This window comes from Eumetopias jubatus, unplaced genomic scaffold, assembly GCF_037043125.1.
Source record: "Eumetopias jubatus isolate StellerSeaLion01/CBP00866 unplaced genomic scaffold, mEumJub1_p1.0 scaffold_4, whole genome shotgun sequence".
Lineage (NCBI taxonomy): Eukaryota > Metazoa > Chordata > Mammalia > Carnivora > Otariidae > Eumetopias > Eumetopias jubatus.
This window is the reverse complement of record NW_028274810.1, coordinates 2,081,510-2,100,629: the sequence shown is the minus strand read 5'-3', so window position 1 is coordinate 2,100,629 and position 19,120 is coordinate 2,081,510. Positions and strand designations below refer to the sequence as shown.

General features: G+C 37.8%; 1 protein-coding gene across 2 annotated transcripts in view; it reads left to right on the top strand.

The window, feature by feature from the left end:
• The window catches only part of SNX27 (sorting nexin 27), a 68,542-nt gene that overhangs the window by 7,047 nt on the left and 42,375 nt on the right, over positions 1-19,120 (top strand). For both annotated transcript variants that reach the window (XM_028088242.2, XM_028088243.1), the window contains exon 2: positions 16,082-16,313. In XM_028088242.2, the coding sequence (XP_027944043.1) occupies positions 16,082-16,313 (232 nt within the window). The remainder of the gene's footprint in view (positions 1-16,081; positions 16,314-19,120) is intronic.

Below are 19,120 nucleotides of genomic sequence, written 5' to 3'. Positions count from 1 at the left end.
TTACTAACACAGTGGATATTCTGGTTTAGATTAGAGCCAGTTAGAATCATTCTTTTTGACTGTCAGCTATACAGATGATTTCTGTGCTTTACTCAAGCAGTTTTATAAAAGCCAAATATGGGTGGTACAATTCCAGCCCCACACATGGAAAAAAAAATTTAGGATTTTTACCCTCTCTGATTGTTAAATTGGATGGGTGACAGGGAGCCAAAATGGCTATTCGTTGCCCTTTTTTGGGGCAAAAAAACCCCACAAAAAAACCCTAAATTTTTTTAAGATTTTATTTATTCATTTGAGACAGAGAGAGAGAGAGAGCATGAGCAGGGGGAGAGGAAGAGGGAGAAGCAGGCTCCCTGCTGAGCCAGGAGCCAGATGTGAGGCTCCATCCCAGGACCCTGGGATCATGACCTGAGCCGAAGGCAGTCACCTAACCATTTGAGCCACCCAGGCGCCCCTAGGGTTTTTTTTTTTTTTTTTTAAGTAGGCTCCATGCCCCATGTGGGGCTTGCACTCACGACCCTGAGGTTAAGGGTCATATGCTCTACCGACTGAGCCAGCCAGGCGCCGCAAAAATATTTAGGCAGTTTAAAAATATTTTTTAAAAACTTTCATGTCTCTGTAAGAGATATGTTTTATATTAGAACCAATATAAATACAAAAAAAACCCCACCTGAAGGAAGTTTCACAAAACTATATTTAGTGTTACTGTGCTCCTTGGCATTTTTTAGTCTGTTCAGTATTTCAGAGATTTTGTTTTGTTTGAATGCTGATGGTGAGCCACATTAATTTCATGAAAATTAGGTTATGATCCACTGTTTGAAAAACAGTGATTTAGGGTATCACTTTTCTGGTGTTGGCCCACTAGTATCACCCCATCTGGTTTTGCAATTAAGCACAAACTATGTGTAAATTACTGTTAGGCTTGTATGAGTCACAGAGTCCCCGCATCTCTGCCCTTGAGAAGCTTAACACTGCAGTGGGCAAGTGTACATTTTACTGTGTGTAAAGCAAATGAATTAATGGAGATAAAGGAAAAACACAATGAAGTTTAAAGGAATGAGTGAATATGGTTGAGATGATTGGTCACAGAAGGCTTTTAAACTGATTGAAGGACAAGTGTAATTTCAGTAGTCAGAGAAGGGGGAAGGATTTTATAGGTGGAGGAAACTGTGACCAAAGGGAGGAGGATATGAAAAGTTCTTGGGATAATAAGGAATCTAAAGTTGCTATTTGTAGACAGTTGTGCTTGAAGTTAGATCAAAAAGGGCTTTGAATGCAGTGCTACAAAGTTTGGATTCTGTTCTGTTTTTGAGGTCAGAAAATAATTATATGTGCATTAATACCTAGGACTCCCTGTGAATTTAGTTTTTATTTAATTATTTACCCAAAGAAGTTGAATAACTTCCAAGGCCGAAGAGGAAAATCACTATTAGAATTAGAAGAATTTCAGAGCATCTAGTCTCTTGGGCTGTCTTGTACTATATAAAGAAGGGAACTAAGAACAACTAAGCTCTAACACCCAGAGCTAGGAACAGCTGGTGAAGGAGCTGGTTGCCTTTAATTTGTATATGTTTTACCTCACAATCTAGTCCAGCTTGTCGAATATCCACTTCTCTTTTTAAGTTTTTATTTTTTTTTAAATTTATTTATGTATTTGGGAGAGAGAGAGAGAAAAGAGAGAGGCAGGGTGAGAGGGACAGAGGGAGAGAATCTTCAAGCAGACTCCATGCTGGGTGCACGATTCCATGCAGGGCTTCATGAGGATCTGACAACCCTGAGATCATGACTGGAGCTGAAATCAAGAGTCGGATGCTTACCCCACTGAGCCACCCAGGCACCCCACTTCTCTTTAAGTTTTAAATGAGTGTACTTACTGTTGTGTTCACAGTTGATAAGTTTGATCCTTATATGCTGCAGGCCCACTGTGCTCTGCCCTACGAGGTTCTCTTTTAGCTGTTCTAAGAATTCCTAGTCTGCTCCTCTGATTTGAAGATGCCTCCTTTAATTTAAATCTTTTGTTTCTGCATGCAGCATATTGTTGGGAGTTGAGGGGACTGAAGACAGACAATAGAGTACTAAGGTTTATTTTTATTTATTTATTTATTTATTTATTTATTTTTAAAAAGATTTTATTTATTTGACAGAGAGGGAGAGACAGCGAGAGAGGGAACACAAGCAGGGGGAGTGGGAGAGGGAGAAGCAGTCTCCCGCGGAGCAGGGAGCCTGATGTGGGGCTCGATCCCAGGACCCTGGGATCATGACCTGAGCTGAAGGCAGATGCTTAACGATTGAGCCACCCAGGCACCCCTAGTACTAAGGTTTTTACCTGCCGTCTACCTTCAGATTGAAAATCCATACAAAGATCCTTAAATAAGAATTGGTGATGCCCACAAAGTAAATTTTTGCTTTCTCTCAGTAATGTGAGGGGTACTTCAGGATTAAATTGTGTGATATGGTTTTAGTCAAATGCTAGGTGGTATGTATGTAGTCTCTTGTTTATTACTTAGCATGCTCCCTGCTAACCAAGTAAGGTTTTCATAACAGTTGAGGAAATACACCTATCTGCAAGGTATTAAAGTTGCAGAGTAAGGAACTGTATTTGAGTATCCTTTTGGGTACTTCCTTCCATGAAGTTAAGTTGTGAAAACATCTTTTAAAAAATGATTTGTTTTTGCTTAAGCTATCTAAAAGTGTAGATTCTTGTGTCAGACCTCAGAGCAAAACTAGAATGACAGATCTATGTATTCTATGGACTTGGAACACAAGTAATTAGCTTACTTCTCTTTGGAAAAGTACAGTGTGTCTGCAGAGAGTCAGCTGCTTGCATGGATATTCTCCCAGCTGTGTTCAAGCAGCTGATTACTCTTAGAGAACTATTCAAGGAGATTAACCAGGAAGTTGTCTTTCCCCCCCCCAAATAGTGCAGTACTTTTATATTTATATGTCTATCTAGTTTTAGTTATGTTTATTTAGTATGTTTTAAAAATTGGGAGATTGATTAAATTAATTTTTGGTGATCTTGGAAAATGTGAAAGTTTTGGAAACTTCTTCCACTTCTTTTGCTGATCAGTTTAATCACCTATAAAGTTTGTAACTTGTAAAGTGTGTCGTTTGTCTACTGAATGCACCATGGGTTACTTAATTTTTTTTACCCAATATTATTGTCATTTTGATTTTGGTAGGGTTAAAAACTACTTTTTGGATCTATTTTCTCAAGCTATGTAACCTCTACCTATCTTTACTTGGACACAGCAGTGAGTTTTGTTCTCTGGCTGGTATTTTGAATCTAAGGAAATGTGACACTTTTATGAGTTATGTGCTGGTAGATTATTTTAGATTTCCCTGCCCTACCCAGTTATCCTGCTGATTCAGAAAAGGTCTTACTGTACCTTTCTTCTTGTTCAATGTGTTGAAATAGACCACAATTTACAGAAACTGTAGTCTGTGTTCCTCAGCTTCCAAGAGAAATTGCCCATATTTAAGTTGGATTAAAGGGTGGTATTTGACTGCTAAAGGACTATCCCTTCAAAAGTATATCTGTTGTTACTAATTGTTGTTGTTGTTACGGATTTTTAAAGGCTATCTGTCATAGATGAAGGTATTTTGAGCTGATAGATCTACACTTCTTTCTTTTCTTTTCTTTTTTTAAAGATTTTATTCATCCATTTGACAGAGAGCACAAGCAGGGGGAGTGGCAGGGAGAGGGAGAAGCAGGCTCCCCCTGAGCAAGGAGCCTGATACGGGGCAGATCCCAGGACCCTGGGATCATGACCTGAGCCGAAGGAAGGCACTTAACCAACTGAGCCACCTAGGCGCCCCTCTACACTTCTTCTATACACTCGTGTATAGTACCTCTTGAGAGTAATTGAATATTTAGGAAATAGCTATTAGGATTCAGGGTGTAGGCTGTTGTCCTAGAACAAACTTACCAGATCACAGGAGGAGTCATGCTCTTAATCACATTATGTAGTAATCCAGGAATAGTAGTGAAATAGAACTTTAAAAAAATTAAGATTCCTTTTTTGGTAATTTGTATCACTTGCAAACTAAAGTTGATAAAGCTGGTAGATATTATTTTTTAATTAACTTTCACTGTGATCAGTATACCAAATTAAAAACATTTGGGGGTTGCATTTAAATTGGCCATGTAGGGCAATGGTTCAAAATTATAGCAGATCTCAAACTCTTTGAATTGATGTTGGGAAATGATTTAAAACTGATTATGTTTGTTTACTGGTCAATAACTGAGGGAGGGGTTCTCAGCAATAGTAGTGTACATAGGAAGCTATGTCAGGCTAAGGAAACCAGGAAACCATAGGCTGCTAGCAACTTTCTTACCCCTATCTAACATTCATTATCCCACAGTGTAGAGAAGTAACCCAGTTTTCACATCCAGCCTTACGTTTAAATAGAACCACGCGTTACTACATGCTGATCAAATGTTTAAAGACAAAAATGGAAAAATAAACAATCCTATCAAAACAAAATAAGTCAATGCTGTATATAGTTTTAGTATCAGAACTTTCTTTAAGACCTTACTGGTAATTCTTTAGCCTCTGTCATGTGAGGAAACCCATTGTGCTTACATTTTTTCATACTAAGTGTGGTGCATTTTGTTTTCATGAGATGAAACAGTGTAATTACAATAGATTATTCCCAGAATTCACATGAAATAAAGACTCACTTTTTAAATGTTAACATGTTTATTTCTTACCCCTTCTTACCTCATTTTGCTATCCTTGGAGTCAGTGTTTATATTTAAAAATAAATAACAACAATTAGTTACTTTTATTTTCAATACATTTGAGTAAAAGAAAACATAGCCTCACTTTGAAATTGCTTACGTAATTGAATGCCATATTTTACTCTTAAGCATTATTTCTACTACCTCCCATAATAGAAAGCAAAATAATCACTAATACTAAAGTTTGAAAAATGTAGAGCTTGCATAATGTTTTTAGTACTTCCCCCTAAACAGTGAAACCAGTATAAAAGTTAAAAATAAGGAGTGGAATTACAGAAGTGCCTGAAGGAAAACCATTATTGAATGTTTTTCGTGCTAGTCTTAATAATTTTTTCATTCAGGGAAAAAATTTTTTTTAAAGATTTTATTTATTGACAGAGAGAGATAGTACAAGCGGGGGGAGCAGCAGGGGGAGAGGGAGAAGCAGGCTCCCCACTGAGCAGGGAGCCCGATGTGGGACTCTTATCCCAGGATCCTGGGATCATGACCTGAGCTGAAAGCAGATGCTTAAGGGACTGAGCCACCCAGGTGCCCCTCAGGGAAAAATTTTAATGAGTGCTTACTATCTGATGAACATGGGATTAGACACTGGAGGTAGAAAGCTGAATAACATGTAGTCCTTGCCCTTAGGAAATTAGCTGTATGTATGTTTATCCATTCCTCTACTGAAGGACATGAAGGTTGTTTTCAGTTTTTGGTAATTATGAATAAAGCCTCTATAAACATCTGTGTGCGGGTTTTTGTGTAGACAAGTTTTCAACTCCCTTGGGTAATACCAAGGAGGACAATTGCTAATTCAGGTGGTAAGAGTATGTTAGTTTGTAAGAAGCTGCCAAACTGTTTTCGAAGGTGGTGGTACCATTGGGCATCCCCACCAGCAATGAACAGCCTTTCTGTTAATCCATATCCTTGCCATCATTTGGTGTTGTCAGTGGTCTAGATTTTGGTCATTCTAGGTGTGTAGTGGTATAAAATTCATTCTTTAAATTATAAAGTATTGTCATATGTTAGAGAAAATTTGGAGACTAAGGAAAAGAAAAATAATCCCCCATCTTATCCTAACAAAACTACTTTTGGTATTTTGGCTGTCTTTTATTTAGGCATCTTATATGAAGTTGAAATCATAACTGTTATATATAATTTGTAATATAACTTTTAAAGTTAATACTTTATTTTCCAGAACACTTTGATTTACAAAAAAAATCAAACAGTTCTGATAAATCCTTCTCCCACCTCCGCCATATAGTTTTTCCTTTTATGAACATCTTACATGAGTATGGTCCATTTGTTTAAATTAATGAACCAGTATTGATATGTTATTACTAACTTAAGCCCATAGTTTGTTCACATTTCTTTAGTGTCTAGTCCTAATGTCTTTCTGTTCCAGGATCCCATCCAGGATACCACATTACATTTAGTTGTCATGTCTTTTTAAGCTCATTTTGGCTGTGACAATTTCTCAGTCTTTCTGTGTTTTTGATGACCTTGAGTATTGATGATGTTGAATTTTGAGTGTATTATAGGATGCCTGACTATTGGAATTTGTCTGATTTTTTTTTTTTCACAATTCGACTGGGGTTTTGTTTTGGGGGGAGGAATATTATAGAGGTAAAGTACCATTTTCATTAGTTCATATGAAGAGTACATACTGTCATTATGATTTGTGATGTTGAGCATCTGGCTGAAATCATGTTTGTCAGGTTTCTACACTGTAAAGTTATTCTCCGCAGCCCCTCTCCCCTACTATACTTTTTGGATAGTAGTGGAGTCACACTGTATGCAGCCTACACTTAAGGAGCAGGGAGTTACGCTCCCCTCCTCTAGAGTGTAGTATCTGTATAATTTAGAATTGTTCTGCATAGGAGAAGGATGCCTCTTCTCCCCCATGTATTAATATATTCAGTCATTTATATCATTATGGGCTCATGGATACAACCCATAATCCAGTACTGCTTTATGTTATTGCTCCAGTTGTTCCAGCTTTGACCATGGGTAGGTCTTTCAATTGGCCCCTGTGCCTTTTGCCATACCCCCTCCCCCCATTAATGTTTGGGTTATTTTGTTTTGTATTTGAGTACTTCTTTACTTTCTGGCACTACAAAAGGCTCCGGGCTCATCTTGTGTATTTCAAACCTAGAATCAACCATTTCTCCAAAGGGTCCTAGTTCTTTTTATGGGGGAATGGTATTAGAAAGCAAGATCTGGGCACTAGATGTGGTGGTAGCTACTAGCTATTTCTTTCAGGTCCTCTCAGCTGACAGCAAAAGAATATATGTGTGTATATTAACCCCTGTATATACACATGTCTATAAATATTTCTATATGTAACTATCTTTATCTATATTAAATTAAATGAGTTCTTACTGTAGTTTTACTCCATTACCATATGGGTTTTTTTGTCACCCTCCCTTGCAGATCTGTACATTTCCACTTCAACAGTGAGAAATTTGGCTCCCCATGTTCACCATTCATTTACTTAATTGTTCAGTTCCAGTATACATATATAGCAATTGTTAACTTGTACTCTGGGGAAGCAATTTTATCGACTAGAGTATAGTACTTACGTGCAGTCCCTTTTGCCTTTATCTTACAGAATTCATTTCAGTTACTTAGGTCTGTACCTTTTCCCCCTACCCCCTTTAGGGAGATTGTTTGAAATACTTTTGAAATACAGTTAGATTCTCTTGTCGCAGTCTGGGATTCTCCCAACCTACTAGCTGATTTTTTTTTTTAATTTGCATACATTAAGGTTTACTCTTTGTGTTGTAAAGTTCCATAAGTTTTGACAAATGCGTTATGTCGTGTTTGTGCTGTTACAGTGTCATACAAAATAGTTTCACTGCCCTAAAAATCCCCTGTGCTTCACTTATTCATCCTTCCCCTTCCTCCACGCCCCTGGCAACACACTGACCTTTGCATTTTCTAGAATGTCGTATAATCGGAATCATACAGTATATAGCCTTTTCAGATTATCTTTCCCTTAGCAATATGCATTTAAGGTCTCTCCCCCTACACTATGTCTTCTGTGACTTGATAGCTCATTTCTTTTTATAGCTGAATAATATTCCATTGACGGGATGTACCACAGTTTTGTTTGTCCATTCACTTACAAAGCATATCTTGGTTGCTTTCAGGTTTTGGCAATTATGAATAAAGCCGGTGTAAACACTTGTGTGTGGGTTTTTGTGTAAATATAAGCTTTCACGCCAATTGGGTGAATACCTAGTAGTGTGATTGCTGGATCTTATGGTTGAGACTACGTTTGGCTTTTTAAGAAACTATCAGTCTGTATTCCAAAGTGGCCATACCGTTTTGCATTCCCACCAACAATGAATGAGTTGCTCTTGTTCCACATCCTCACCAGCATTTGGTGTCATTTGTTTTTTTGGATTTTAGCTATTCAAATAGTTGTGTAGTATCTTGTTTTGATTTGCAGTTCTCTAATGATGAATGATGTTGAGTGAATTTTCATATTCTTTTTTTTCCCTAGATTTTATTTATTTATTTGACAGAGAGAGCAAGAGCACAAGCAGGGGGAACAGCAGAGGGAGAGGGAGAAGCAGGCTCTCCATTGAGCAGGGAGCCTGATGTGGGGCTTGATCCCAGGACCCTGGGAACATGACCTGAGCTGAAGGCAGATGCTTAACCCACTGAGCCACCCAGGTGCCCCACTTTTCATATTCTTATTTGCCATCTGTAAGTCTTCTTTGGTGAGGTGTCTGTTCATATCTTTTGTCCAGTTTGTAATTGGGCTTGTTTTTTTATTGTTGAGTTTTAAGAGTTCATTCTGTATTTTGGATATGAGTCTTTTATGAGATATGCATTTTCCGTATATTATTCCCCCAGGCTGTGGCTTGTTTTTCATTTTCTTAACGGTATCTTTCACAGAGCAAAAGTTTCTAATTTTAATGAAGTTCAGCCTAGCAACTTTTTCTTTCATAGATCATGTTTTTGTTGTATCTAAAATCTCTGCCATATCCTAGATTTTCTCCTATGTTACCTTTTAGAAGTTGCATTTTATAATCCACTTTTTAAAAAAAAAGATTATTATTATTATTATTTTTTTAAAGATTTTATTTATTTGACAGAGAGAGAGACAGCAAGAGAGGGAACACAAGCAGGGGGAGTGGGAGAGGGAGAAGCAGGCTCCCCGCCGAGCAGGGAGCCCGATGCGGGGCTTGATCCCAGGACCCCGAGATTATTTGACAGAGAGAGAGCTAGAGAGCACAAGCAGGGGGCGTGGCAGAGGGAGAGGGAGAAGCAGACTCCCTGCTGAGCAGGGATCCTGATGTGGGGCTCTATCCAAGGACCCTGGGATCATGACCTAAGCCTAAGGCAGACACTTAACCGTCTGAGCCACCCAGGTGCCCCTATAATCCACTTTTTAACATAATATTGGCTCAAACATATTTCTAGATATTTTCTTCATCTCTATAATTTTAAATGATTGCTTTATAGTTAATTTGTGCTATAATTTTAACTATTCATCCCTCTATTGTTAACTTTTTATAAAAACAAATTTGGAAACAATCTTTTTCTTTGTTTAGGATTATTTCATTTTTTCTTTCAACATATACTTGAGAGTGGTCTACATGCAAAGGTAAAGTTCTTGCTCTCTCGGAGCTCCTATTTTGATGTTTTCCTTCGGATAAATTTTTCAGTAATGCCGTTTTAATTGAAAATATAAGAACAGGGTGGCTCAGTCGTTAAGCGTCTGCCTTCGGCTCAGGTCATGATCCCAGGGTCGTGGGATCGAGTCCCACATCGGACTCCCTGATCGGCAGGAAGCCTGCTTCTCCCTCTCCCACTCCCCCTGCTTGTGTTCCCTCTCTCGCTGTGTCTCTCTCTGTCAAATAAATAAATAAAATCTTTAAAAAATAAATAAATAAAAAGTATTGAGATAATAATTTTGCACTTTTTAAATTGTTGACAAGATTTGCTATTTATTGGAAGAAGCTCAAACATTTTAGAAATCTATGGCCATTCACATTCTCTAGTTATACTTCTCTTTTCCTATCAATGAATTAGGTGTTTAAAATGTAAGATGCAAAATGTTATTATTTCTGAAACAAAATCCAAAAAATTTCTTTATTTAGTGGTCCAGAGTAATAATTTGGTGTAGATGCATCCAAGCTCCAAGCTTCACTTTTGGCTATACTTGGCTTACACATGTTTGAATCTCTTATCTCAAGAGTTTAAGGGCAAAGTACAGCCTGATTGCTAAGACAGTTAGTCAATAAAAATATTCCCTGACTTGATTGTTTGCCTAAAGTAAGATGGCAAGGAGGTGGAGTTAGATGAAAGGGAGCCGATCAGATGCCTCAATTGCAAAATTAGCAAGGACAGATCTTCAAATTTCAATAGAGTAGTTATTTGTTTTTATAGTCTAGTGTCTAGTATTGCTGTGTACCCACTAACTGGGCAACGAACCGGTGAAAAGTCAAAGGAAGGGTCTCTCTTCTGATGTGTCAGGGGTCTGTTTTTCTCCAACTTGTGAGTCTTCACCCAATTTCTAAGAAGATCTGTTGTGGAGAAAGTAGGGAGGTTGTTTAAAAAGCTTTGTGTAATTGAAGAAATAACAGGTATGTAAAATTTTTAAAAACTGCTCATAGTTCTAGTCACCCTAACTCAACTATTTTCATATTTTACACATTGTGCCTTTTCTTGGGTGAAAATATTTTACGTGCTCATCACAATAGACAGTATTTTGCATTTAACATAATATAAGGACTTTTCCATGTTATGTTGCATATAGCCTTATAGATATTTTTAAAGAATAATTGGTCCAGGGGTGCCTGGGTAGCTCAGTCAGTTAAGCATCTGACTCTTGGTTTTGGCTCAGGTTGTGATCTCAGGGTCATGAAATTGAGCTCTTCATCGGGCTTGTGTTCAGTGCAGAGTCTGCTAGAAATTCTCTCTCCCTCTTCCTCTCCCTCCCACTATGCTCCATCCCATGCTCGCTCGTGCTCTCTCTCAAATAAATAAAATCCTAAAAATAAAAAACTGGAAAAAGAATTATATGGTCCATTTGCTTGATGTACTTGGATGTCTTTATTCAGAGTAATCTAAAAGTAGAATAGGGATTATGTTTCACTCTGATGATGGACTACTATTTCACACTTATAAATGAGGATATTGTATAATATTTTTTATTTTTTTAAGATTTAATTTTTAAGTAATCTCTACACCCAGTGTGGGGCTTGAACTCATGATCTTGAGATCAAGAATCGCATGCTTAAAGTTTTTTTTTTTTAAAGATTTTAAAGTATCTCTATCCAACGTGGGGCTTGAACTCACAACCCTGAGATCAAGAGTCACATGCCCCACCTACTGAGCCAGTCAACTTTATTGAGGTTTAATTTACATATGGTCTGATGCACACAGCTTAAGTGCAGAGTTTGAGTTTTGACAGAGGTTTAGACCCATTTAACCACCACCCCAATCAAGATATAGAACACTTCCATCATTTCTGAAAGCTTCTTTTGTGTTCTTTTGCATTCAGTATTTACCCCTCCCGCCCCAGACAGCCACTGATCTGATTTTTACCACTGTAGAATAGTTTTACCTACTCTGGTACTTCAAATAGATGGAATCAAATCAATCAGACCCTTTTCTGTCTCACTTCTTTTGCTCATTGTGGTTTTGAGATTCATCCATGTTGTTGTTGATATCGGTACTTTGGTCCTTTTTACTGCTGAGTAATAGTCCCTTGTATGACTATGCCACAATTTTTTTTTCTTTTAATCTGTTCACCTTTTGAAAAATACTGGGCTGTTTTTAGCTTTGGACTATTATGAATAAAGCTTCAGTGAACATTCAACAGCAATTGTTTGTGTGGGTATGTTTTCATTTCTCTTGGATAAATACTTAGGAATGGCATTATTAGGTAAATATGTGTTTAATTTTATAAGAAATTGCCAGATTGTTCTTGCTTTATGCTCCCATCAGCAATGTATGAGAATTCCAGTTCTTCTACATCTTTGGCAAAACTTGGTTTTGTCCTCTTTTTTATTTTAACCATTCTTGTGGACATGTAGCCACTTTGTTTTAATTGACATAATTGAAATTTATATCATATTGCTTGCAGTTATAGGAATTTATTGTCTGTTTTTTTACAGGCTGCCTCTGAGGGACTAATTGCCCTTTAATTGCTTTCTTGCATGTCACAGGGGGTCAGGATAGTATTCTGCTTACCACACAGAATGGCTCCTTGCTGTGGTACATTTAGTGATTGGCTCTGTCATATTTCCATCCATATTTAGTTGCAGTATATACAGCTTCCTTCACAGTATACAGATCCTGACAATTTAGAGCTTTTTCCCCCCCTGCTTTTCAGAGTGTTTATATTAGCTTTACCATTTCCCCAGCTGGCTAACTTTAGTTGAACAAAAGTCTTGTCTAAAGCCACTGCTGTTAGCTAGCTAAAGGCCTCTGAATGGGCCAGATTTTGTTTTTATGTAAAAAATGAGAATTTTATTAAAATTATTAGGTATATTTTTATAATGCTGAAAACACAAAGTAAGTTTTAGGTATCATCTAGTTACCTAAAGAAACAAAATTTTGGTCTTACTTGTGGATTGTTGGTTTTTTTTACTAGCCTTTTTTTTCCTTACATTTTATTATGAAAAATTTCAAACATACAGAAAAGTTGAAGGAAATGCCCAGTGAATACCTGCATACCTACTGCTTAGATTTTATAATTAACATTTTGCTCTATTTGTTTAATCACATATCTGCTGAAAATGTTTTGATAGTGTGTTTAAGTCGTTCCCTTTCTTTGTGGAAGAACATAGATGAGTAGGACCCATTGGGCAGTAGTTACTTTGTGTGGTGTAGGACTAGGTGGTTCTCTGATGCAGTGGTCTTATGAAGGGGATTCCCTTTCTTTGGTGGGTCGGCGTAGGTTGAGAGCTCAGTCATTTTTTTTTCAAATGAATTCCAGCTAGATTATATTACAAAGACAGAAGAAAGACAAGGGAGATTGGTGATAGAGAGGATTTGTGTCATCAGGAGGCCAACATGCTACTGACCTGCTTGCCCAGCTGATACAAGTACTATCACACGAATAGCTATCATTTACTGAGTGGTTACCATGTTATAGAGCTTTATCTCATTTTAGTTCTCATTCTGTTAGCTATAGGTATTATTAGCACCATTTTATGGATTAGGAAACTGAGGTTTAGTGAGATTGAATAATTTATCAATGTCTCATCTGTTAAATGGCACAAGTGGTACTCAAACCCAAGTCTGTCTGACTCTAAAACCTATGCTTTGAACGAGAAGTCTACTGCTGGAAGTTTCCTTTATTGAAGAATTTATAGTATTCATTTATGTCTTTAGAATTATCCAAATTGGGCCACACTTAATTTGAGCTTGGTAGAGTGGCTTCTTGTGGAAAAGAGGATATCATATAAACATTTTTATGATTGTGAAGGCCTCTTAATTCTTGAGGAGGGAGGGCCCTTTTTGAAATTAAACGTCCTGGGGTTTTTACTGACCTCATTTCATTCTCTGAAGAATGAAGGAATTTCCAGCCTTGTATTAAATTGTGGAATGTATAGCATTCCTTTTATAGTTGAACCAAATAAACATTAGCAAGTATGTTTAAAATGTGACACTGGTAGTTCGTTCCTGTCTTTATTCATTTTTTTAATAAAGATTTTATTTATTTATTTGACAGAGAGCGAGAGAGGGAACACAAGCTGGGGGAGTGGGAGAGGGAGAAGCAGGCCTCCTGCCGAGCAGGGAGCCCGATGTGGGGCTCGATGTGGGGCTCGATCCCAGGACCTTGGGATCGTGACCTGATCCGAAGGCAGACGCTTAACGGCTGAGCCACGCAGGTGCCCCTATTTATTTTTTTTAAAGAGGTTTTTGGGGTGATAGCCAATTTGAAGCTTGGTCTTTCTCATAAAGAAGTGAAACTGAGCAAGCTCCCTTGTTCCCTGGCTATTGGAGTAAGCCCCACTTAGGTTTCTCTGATGACTTTCGGGGCTTGTTTTTTGAGTGACCCAGGAACGGTGTATTCTAACTTGAAAACTGAATGGGTGGAGGAAGTGTGCATTGAAAACAGTAGTTCTTAACCAGAGGTTAAGAACTTTTGAAGCCAGTGGAAGCCGTGGACCCCATACTCAGGTGAAAAATACGTATATGCACAAATACATACAAACAAATGCTATAGGTGCTTACCAACCCTCAGCCTATTGACGGAATACCCGAAATTAAAGATCCTTTAAAGGGGAAAAAATTGGGGAGCTGAAAAATAAGATTTGAGCATAGTTGTTAAACTTTTTTTCATAAATGTGCGTTTCATAAAATTGATGATACTAACATAAAAATCTTGTTTTAGTATCCAAGATGTTCAGTCTCTTAAAGTGAGTTTTCCCTATTTTGTTAAAAAAAATTTTTTTTTAAGGGCATTCATGAGTAAGTTAAGATTCCTAGGGGTAGATGAAGTTCTCCATGTTGATTTTTAATTTTTGCTTTTTCAATTATATTTCTTTCACCAGCAAAACATTTTCTCAGAACTACTAATAAGGCTAAAGATTTAGATGAAATCCTTTGACAGTCCCCAACTTGAGGTTTCCATTTCTTCTTCAACTAACATTTCTTCAACAGCTACACAATACTTATTATATCTTGTAATGCAAGTGTCCAGGTATTTTTCCCAGCGAGTTACATGTTTCATTACATTAATCCTCACAACAATCCTTTTAGGGGTTTATTATTATCCCCATTTTACACATGCAGAAAATAATGCTAAGAAAGGTTAAATGACTTAGTTAAGACCAGTGCCTGTACTAAAGGCAGGGCCAAGATTTGAATCCATAGCTTCAAAGCCCATTTTTCTTTCTGTTTTAGTGTCTGGCTCTGTGATCAGAGTTTATTATTTTTTTCTGATTACTAGTTTGACCTGATCCAAATTTTAAAAGCCCAAATTTCTATCAGTGGAAGGGGTGCTTTTATTTTTTTCTATAGCTAGCCAATTGTAAAATTACTGATTTTTTGTGTGTGTATAAGTTAGACTTTAGATTGTAAAATGTCTAGAGTGCTGAATTTACTGATTAGATTGTTAAACCCAAAAGGAAGGAGGCTTAGCAGGGTGATCTCCTGCCTGTTCTGTTTATATAAATGGATGTTTCAGATACCAGAGTTTGACAGAGACAGTTCCAGTGTCTGAAAAGTTTGTGGAAGGCTTGTTACTAAGCTTAGCATCATTTTCAGGAAGGAAAAATCCTAATGGTTTGGAACTGAAAAAGAGCTTAACTCTAAAGGGTAGTAGATAAGCTTTTATCACATTGACTAAAGGCTCTCAGGTGTATGTTTCCTAACTCTTGGGGGATAGCTATGGAGGGAACCTCCAGGTCAGCTAGCTATGTAGTGGTTTTTGCTGAGACAGCAGGCAGGGTCAGCATTGTAAGGAAGGTAGTTCAGTTTGCTGAGTGAGTTTTGTGAGACTCAGCATCTTCCTTGACAAAATTATTGTTCTTCCAAACCTTGTACTTTTCCTAGTTGCAGCCTTTTTATCCATTGTAACAGGGAGGAGAATGGGTAGGTTGACTTACTATATAACTTTAGATGTAGGTTTTTCTAGTTTGAACTGATGACACAGGGCTTTAAGTGAGGTAGCACAGAGCAGAAAGAAGAGTAGGTAGAATGCTAAGAGAGATTAATTGGGAGGACAAGGGACGTTGGTTCAGATAATAAAGTTTCAGAATTGCCTTTTTAAAAACCAAGTGATAAAGGAAATTATTTGTATGAGGATATATACCACTTAACTCCCAAGGTGATGAAACTTGGGATAAAGGAAAATTAAATTGACTGATTTGGAGATACAGGGTGAAATCAGATATAAATATAAAAATTATCTTAAGTCATACTTTTGAATCTTTACAAATTAAAGGAATGCATTTTGTAAAAAATTTCTTCTAACAAATTTTAGGAGGTTTACAAAGAACTAAGTAGAGTTCAAATGGCAGCATTATTAAAAGGCACTTTGATTGTATTGTGTACATCCTTGGTTAGGATGAGGAAATTAGCTTTGAAAGCTTTGTTTCCTCTGCAGCTTCACCATGTGCTTTCCTGAAGCTATATGTGGGATTCTAGCGTAGAGGAAGGGCAGGTCCTCTCACCTGTTTCCATTTTTTGTCCCTGCCATAAGTTCACAAACACTTTTACACGTTATGATCTATAAAAATATAAATAGCTTTTCTGGAACCAAATTAATCTTGATTTTATGGTTCATACTGCGTAACACTGGAGTGGGGGCAGGAGGGTGGAGATATAAGGTGTTTGGACCCTTCTGGTTTATGGGATTTCTTTTTCCCTTTTTCCCCTTAGGAACGGCGTGAATGTTGAGGGGGCGACACACAAGCAGGTGGTGGACCTGATCCGAGCAGGCGAGAAGGAATTGATCTTGACAGTGTTATCTGTACCTCCACATGAGGCAGATAACCTAGATCCCAGTGACGACTCGTTGGGACAATCATTTTATGATTACACAGAAAAGCAAGCAGTGCCCATATCGGTCCCCACATACAAACATGTGGAGCAGAATGGTGAGAAGTTTGTGGTGAGTGTCAGCCAACTCAATCCTCAAAACATTTAGCTTTTATTTCCCCCCAGTCTCGTCATACATGATATAAGAGCACTAGAAGTAATCACTGCAACCCAGATCAGTTTGTCTACCAGGAAGATGGGTTCACACATAAATAAAAGACAGTGACCATGATTTTTTGCAGGGGGTGAAGTACAGGAATGAAGAGGATTTCTGCTTAAGTATAATTCCATTTTCTTTCCAGACAGTTTTAAGTTTGCATTCTGGTCTGTTGTAAACATGTGTAAGTTGGTTTTGTTTATTTGTTTGTTCTTTTATTGGTTGCCGTATCTCTTTGCTAATAGCAGTCTCTCACTTACTACTGACTCCGTAGAGCTATAGAGAAAGATTAATTTCAAAAGGTGGTGTCTTCCTAAACATTTGGGTAATACAGGTTTTGTCCACATCAGAACCTACAGGTGCCCTACACTTCTCTCCACATCTTGTTCTTTTTCGTTTTCTTTGGAGATATCTGTATGAATGATTAACTTGGGTTTTCTGCAAGGTCCTAATTATACTCTGACTACAGTAACTATTCTATACATTTCCAACCTGTTGCTTTGTAGATGTGCAGGAAAGCCCACCCTGAGTTCTGGGTAATATGTGCCAGCCCCTTTTTTGAGTACCTTTGCTTGTTCCTCAAAACCTAATAGCTGCTGGTGGCCCAATCTACTTACTTTTTCTCTTGATGGAGGTATGCTTTATTTACCTTTGATTATTTGGGGAGTGTTGATATAAAAAGAAATTCATTATTCTTTGTAGAAAGTGCAGTGAGTTCTGTTAGATTTTGGCAAACAGACTACATGTGTTTCAAGGTGAACTACAGGTGTTTCAAGGTTGCAATCTCTGAAACTGGGATTTGTTCCCTGTATAGGAATGAGCCACAGGACATTTATGGTAAATTCTTTTTAGTGGAGAGATGAGAAAAGCAAGCAGAGAAGCCAAAAAAGTTCAGAAGGATCAAATAATGTTTGACTGCGTCTTTAATTTAGCTGGTGATGATAGCACATAGCACAGTTTATGTAGCTTGGTCTATGGATTCTCAAAGCCATATACACAAAGTTTAGAGTTTTGTGTTTCAGAGGTGCTATACTTTGAATCACAAGGCACGTAAAAAGTAGAAATCAGGGTCAGCTCCTAAAAGTAGAGCAGATTGAATGTTGAGACCTTTTGGGAATTACCTGAGACCTTGGGAGCCTCTGTAGACTTTAGAAAAGGAATGAAACTACTAATTATCCCTTTTAAGAAAATCAACATTATTGAGCATAATTTACCTACATTAACATTCACCCACGTCAAATGTCCAGTTTCATGAGTTTGGATAAATGTACATAGTTTTATAATCACCATCATCCAATCAAGATACAGAACATTTTCACCACCCCAGAAAATTCCCTCATGACCCTTTGCAGTCAGTCCTCTCCTCATAATACCACCGCTGTCGACCACTGATCAGCTTCCTGTTAGTATATTTTGCCTTTTCTAGAATGTCAGATCAACAGAATCATGTAATAAATAGTTTTTGGTGTCTGGCTTTTTTCATTTATTTCATTTATTTATTTATTTATTTATTTATGATTTTATTTATCGGAGAGAGAGAGACAGAGGCAGGCAGAGGGAGAAGCGATGTGGGACTTGATCCCAGGACCCTGGGATCATGACCTGAGCTGAAGGCAGATGCTTAACCAACTGAGCCACCCAGGCGTCCCTGGCTATGTTCATTTAGTATAGTCTTTTTAAGATTGATACTTGTTGCATATATCAGTAATTTGTTCCTTTCAATTGCATTTAATTTTTAATTGGATAAATTTACTGCAATTTGTTTATCCAGTGGCTTGTTGATGCATGTTTGGGTTGTTTCCAGTTTGGGGCTGTTATGACTAAACCATGAAATAACATTAATGTGTGGGGCTTTATGTAGATGTATGTTTTCATTTCTCTTGAGTAGCTGGAAGTGGAATTGCAAGGTCGTATAGTAAATGAAAGTTTAACCTTTTTTTTTTTAAGGTTTTATTTATCTATTTTGAGAAAGAGTGAGCACAAGTGGTGGGGGAGGGGCAGAGAGAGAGGGACAGGGAGAAGAACAAGCAGACTCCCCGCCGAGCAGGGAGCCCCATGCAGGGCTCAAGCGCAGGACCCCAGGATCACGACCTGAGCCGAAGTCAGATGCTTAACTGACTGGGCCACCCAGGCGCCCCTAACCTTTTTTTTTTTTTAAGATTTTATTTATTTATTTGAGAGAGAGGAGCAAGAGAGAGAGCACGAGCGAGGGGAGGGAGAGGGAGAAGCAGACTCCCCTGCTGAGCAGGGAGCCCAGTGTGGGGTTTGATCCCGGGACCCCGGGATCATGACCTGAGCTGAAGGCAGATGCTTAAACCACTGAACCACCCAGGCACTCCAGAGTTTATTTTCATGTATTTAGTGGCCATTCTTATATTTTCATTGGTGAAGAGTTCAACTTTTTTTTTATAAAAGATTTTATTTTTTTGAGAAAGAGAGAGCATGAAAGAACGATTGGGGGCAGGGGCAGAGGAAGAAGGAGAAGCAGACTCCTTGCTAAGCATGCAGATGATCACAGGGCTCTATCCCAGGACCCTGGGATCATGACCTGAGCCACCCAGGCACCCCTCCCATTTTAAAACTTAAATTCTTTATCTTCTTATTTTGTTGTTAAGAGTTCTTTATGTATTTGGAGTCCTTTATCAGAGAGGTGTTTTGTAAAGTATTTTTCCCAGGCTGTGGCTTGCCTTTTTAAAAAATTATTTATTTATTTTTTTATTATG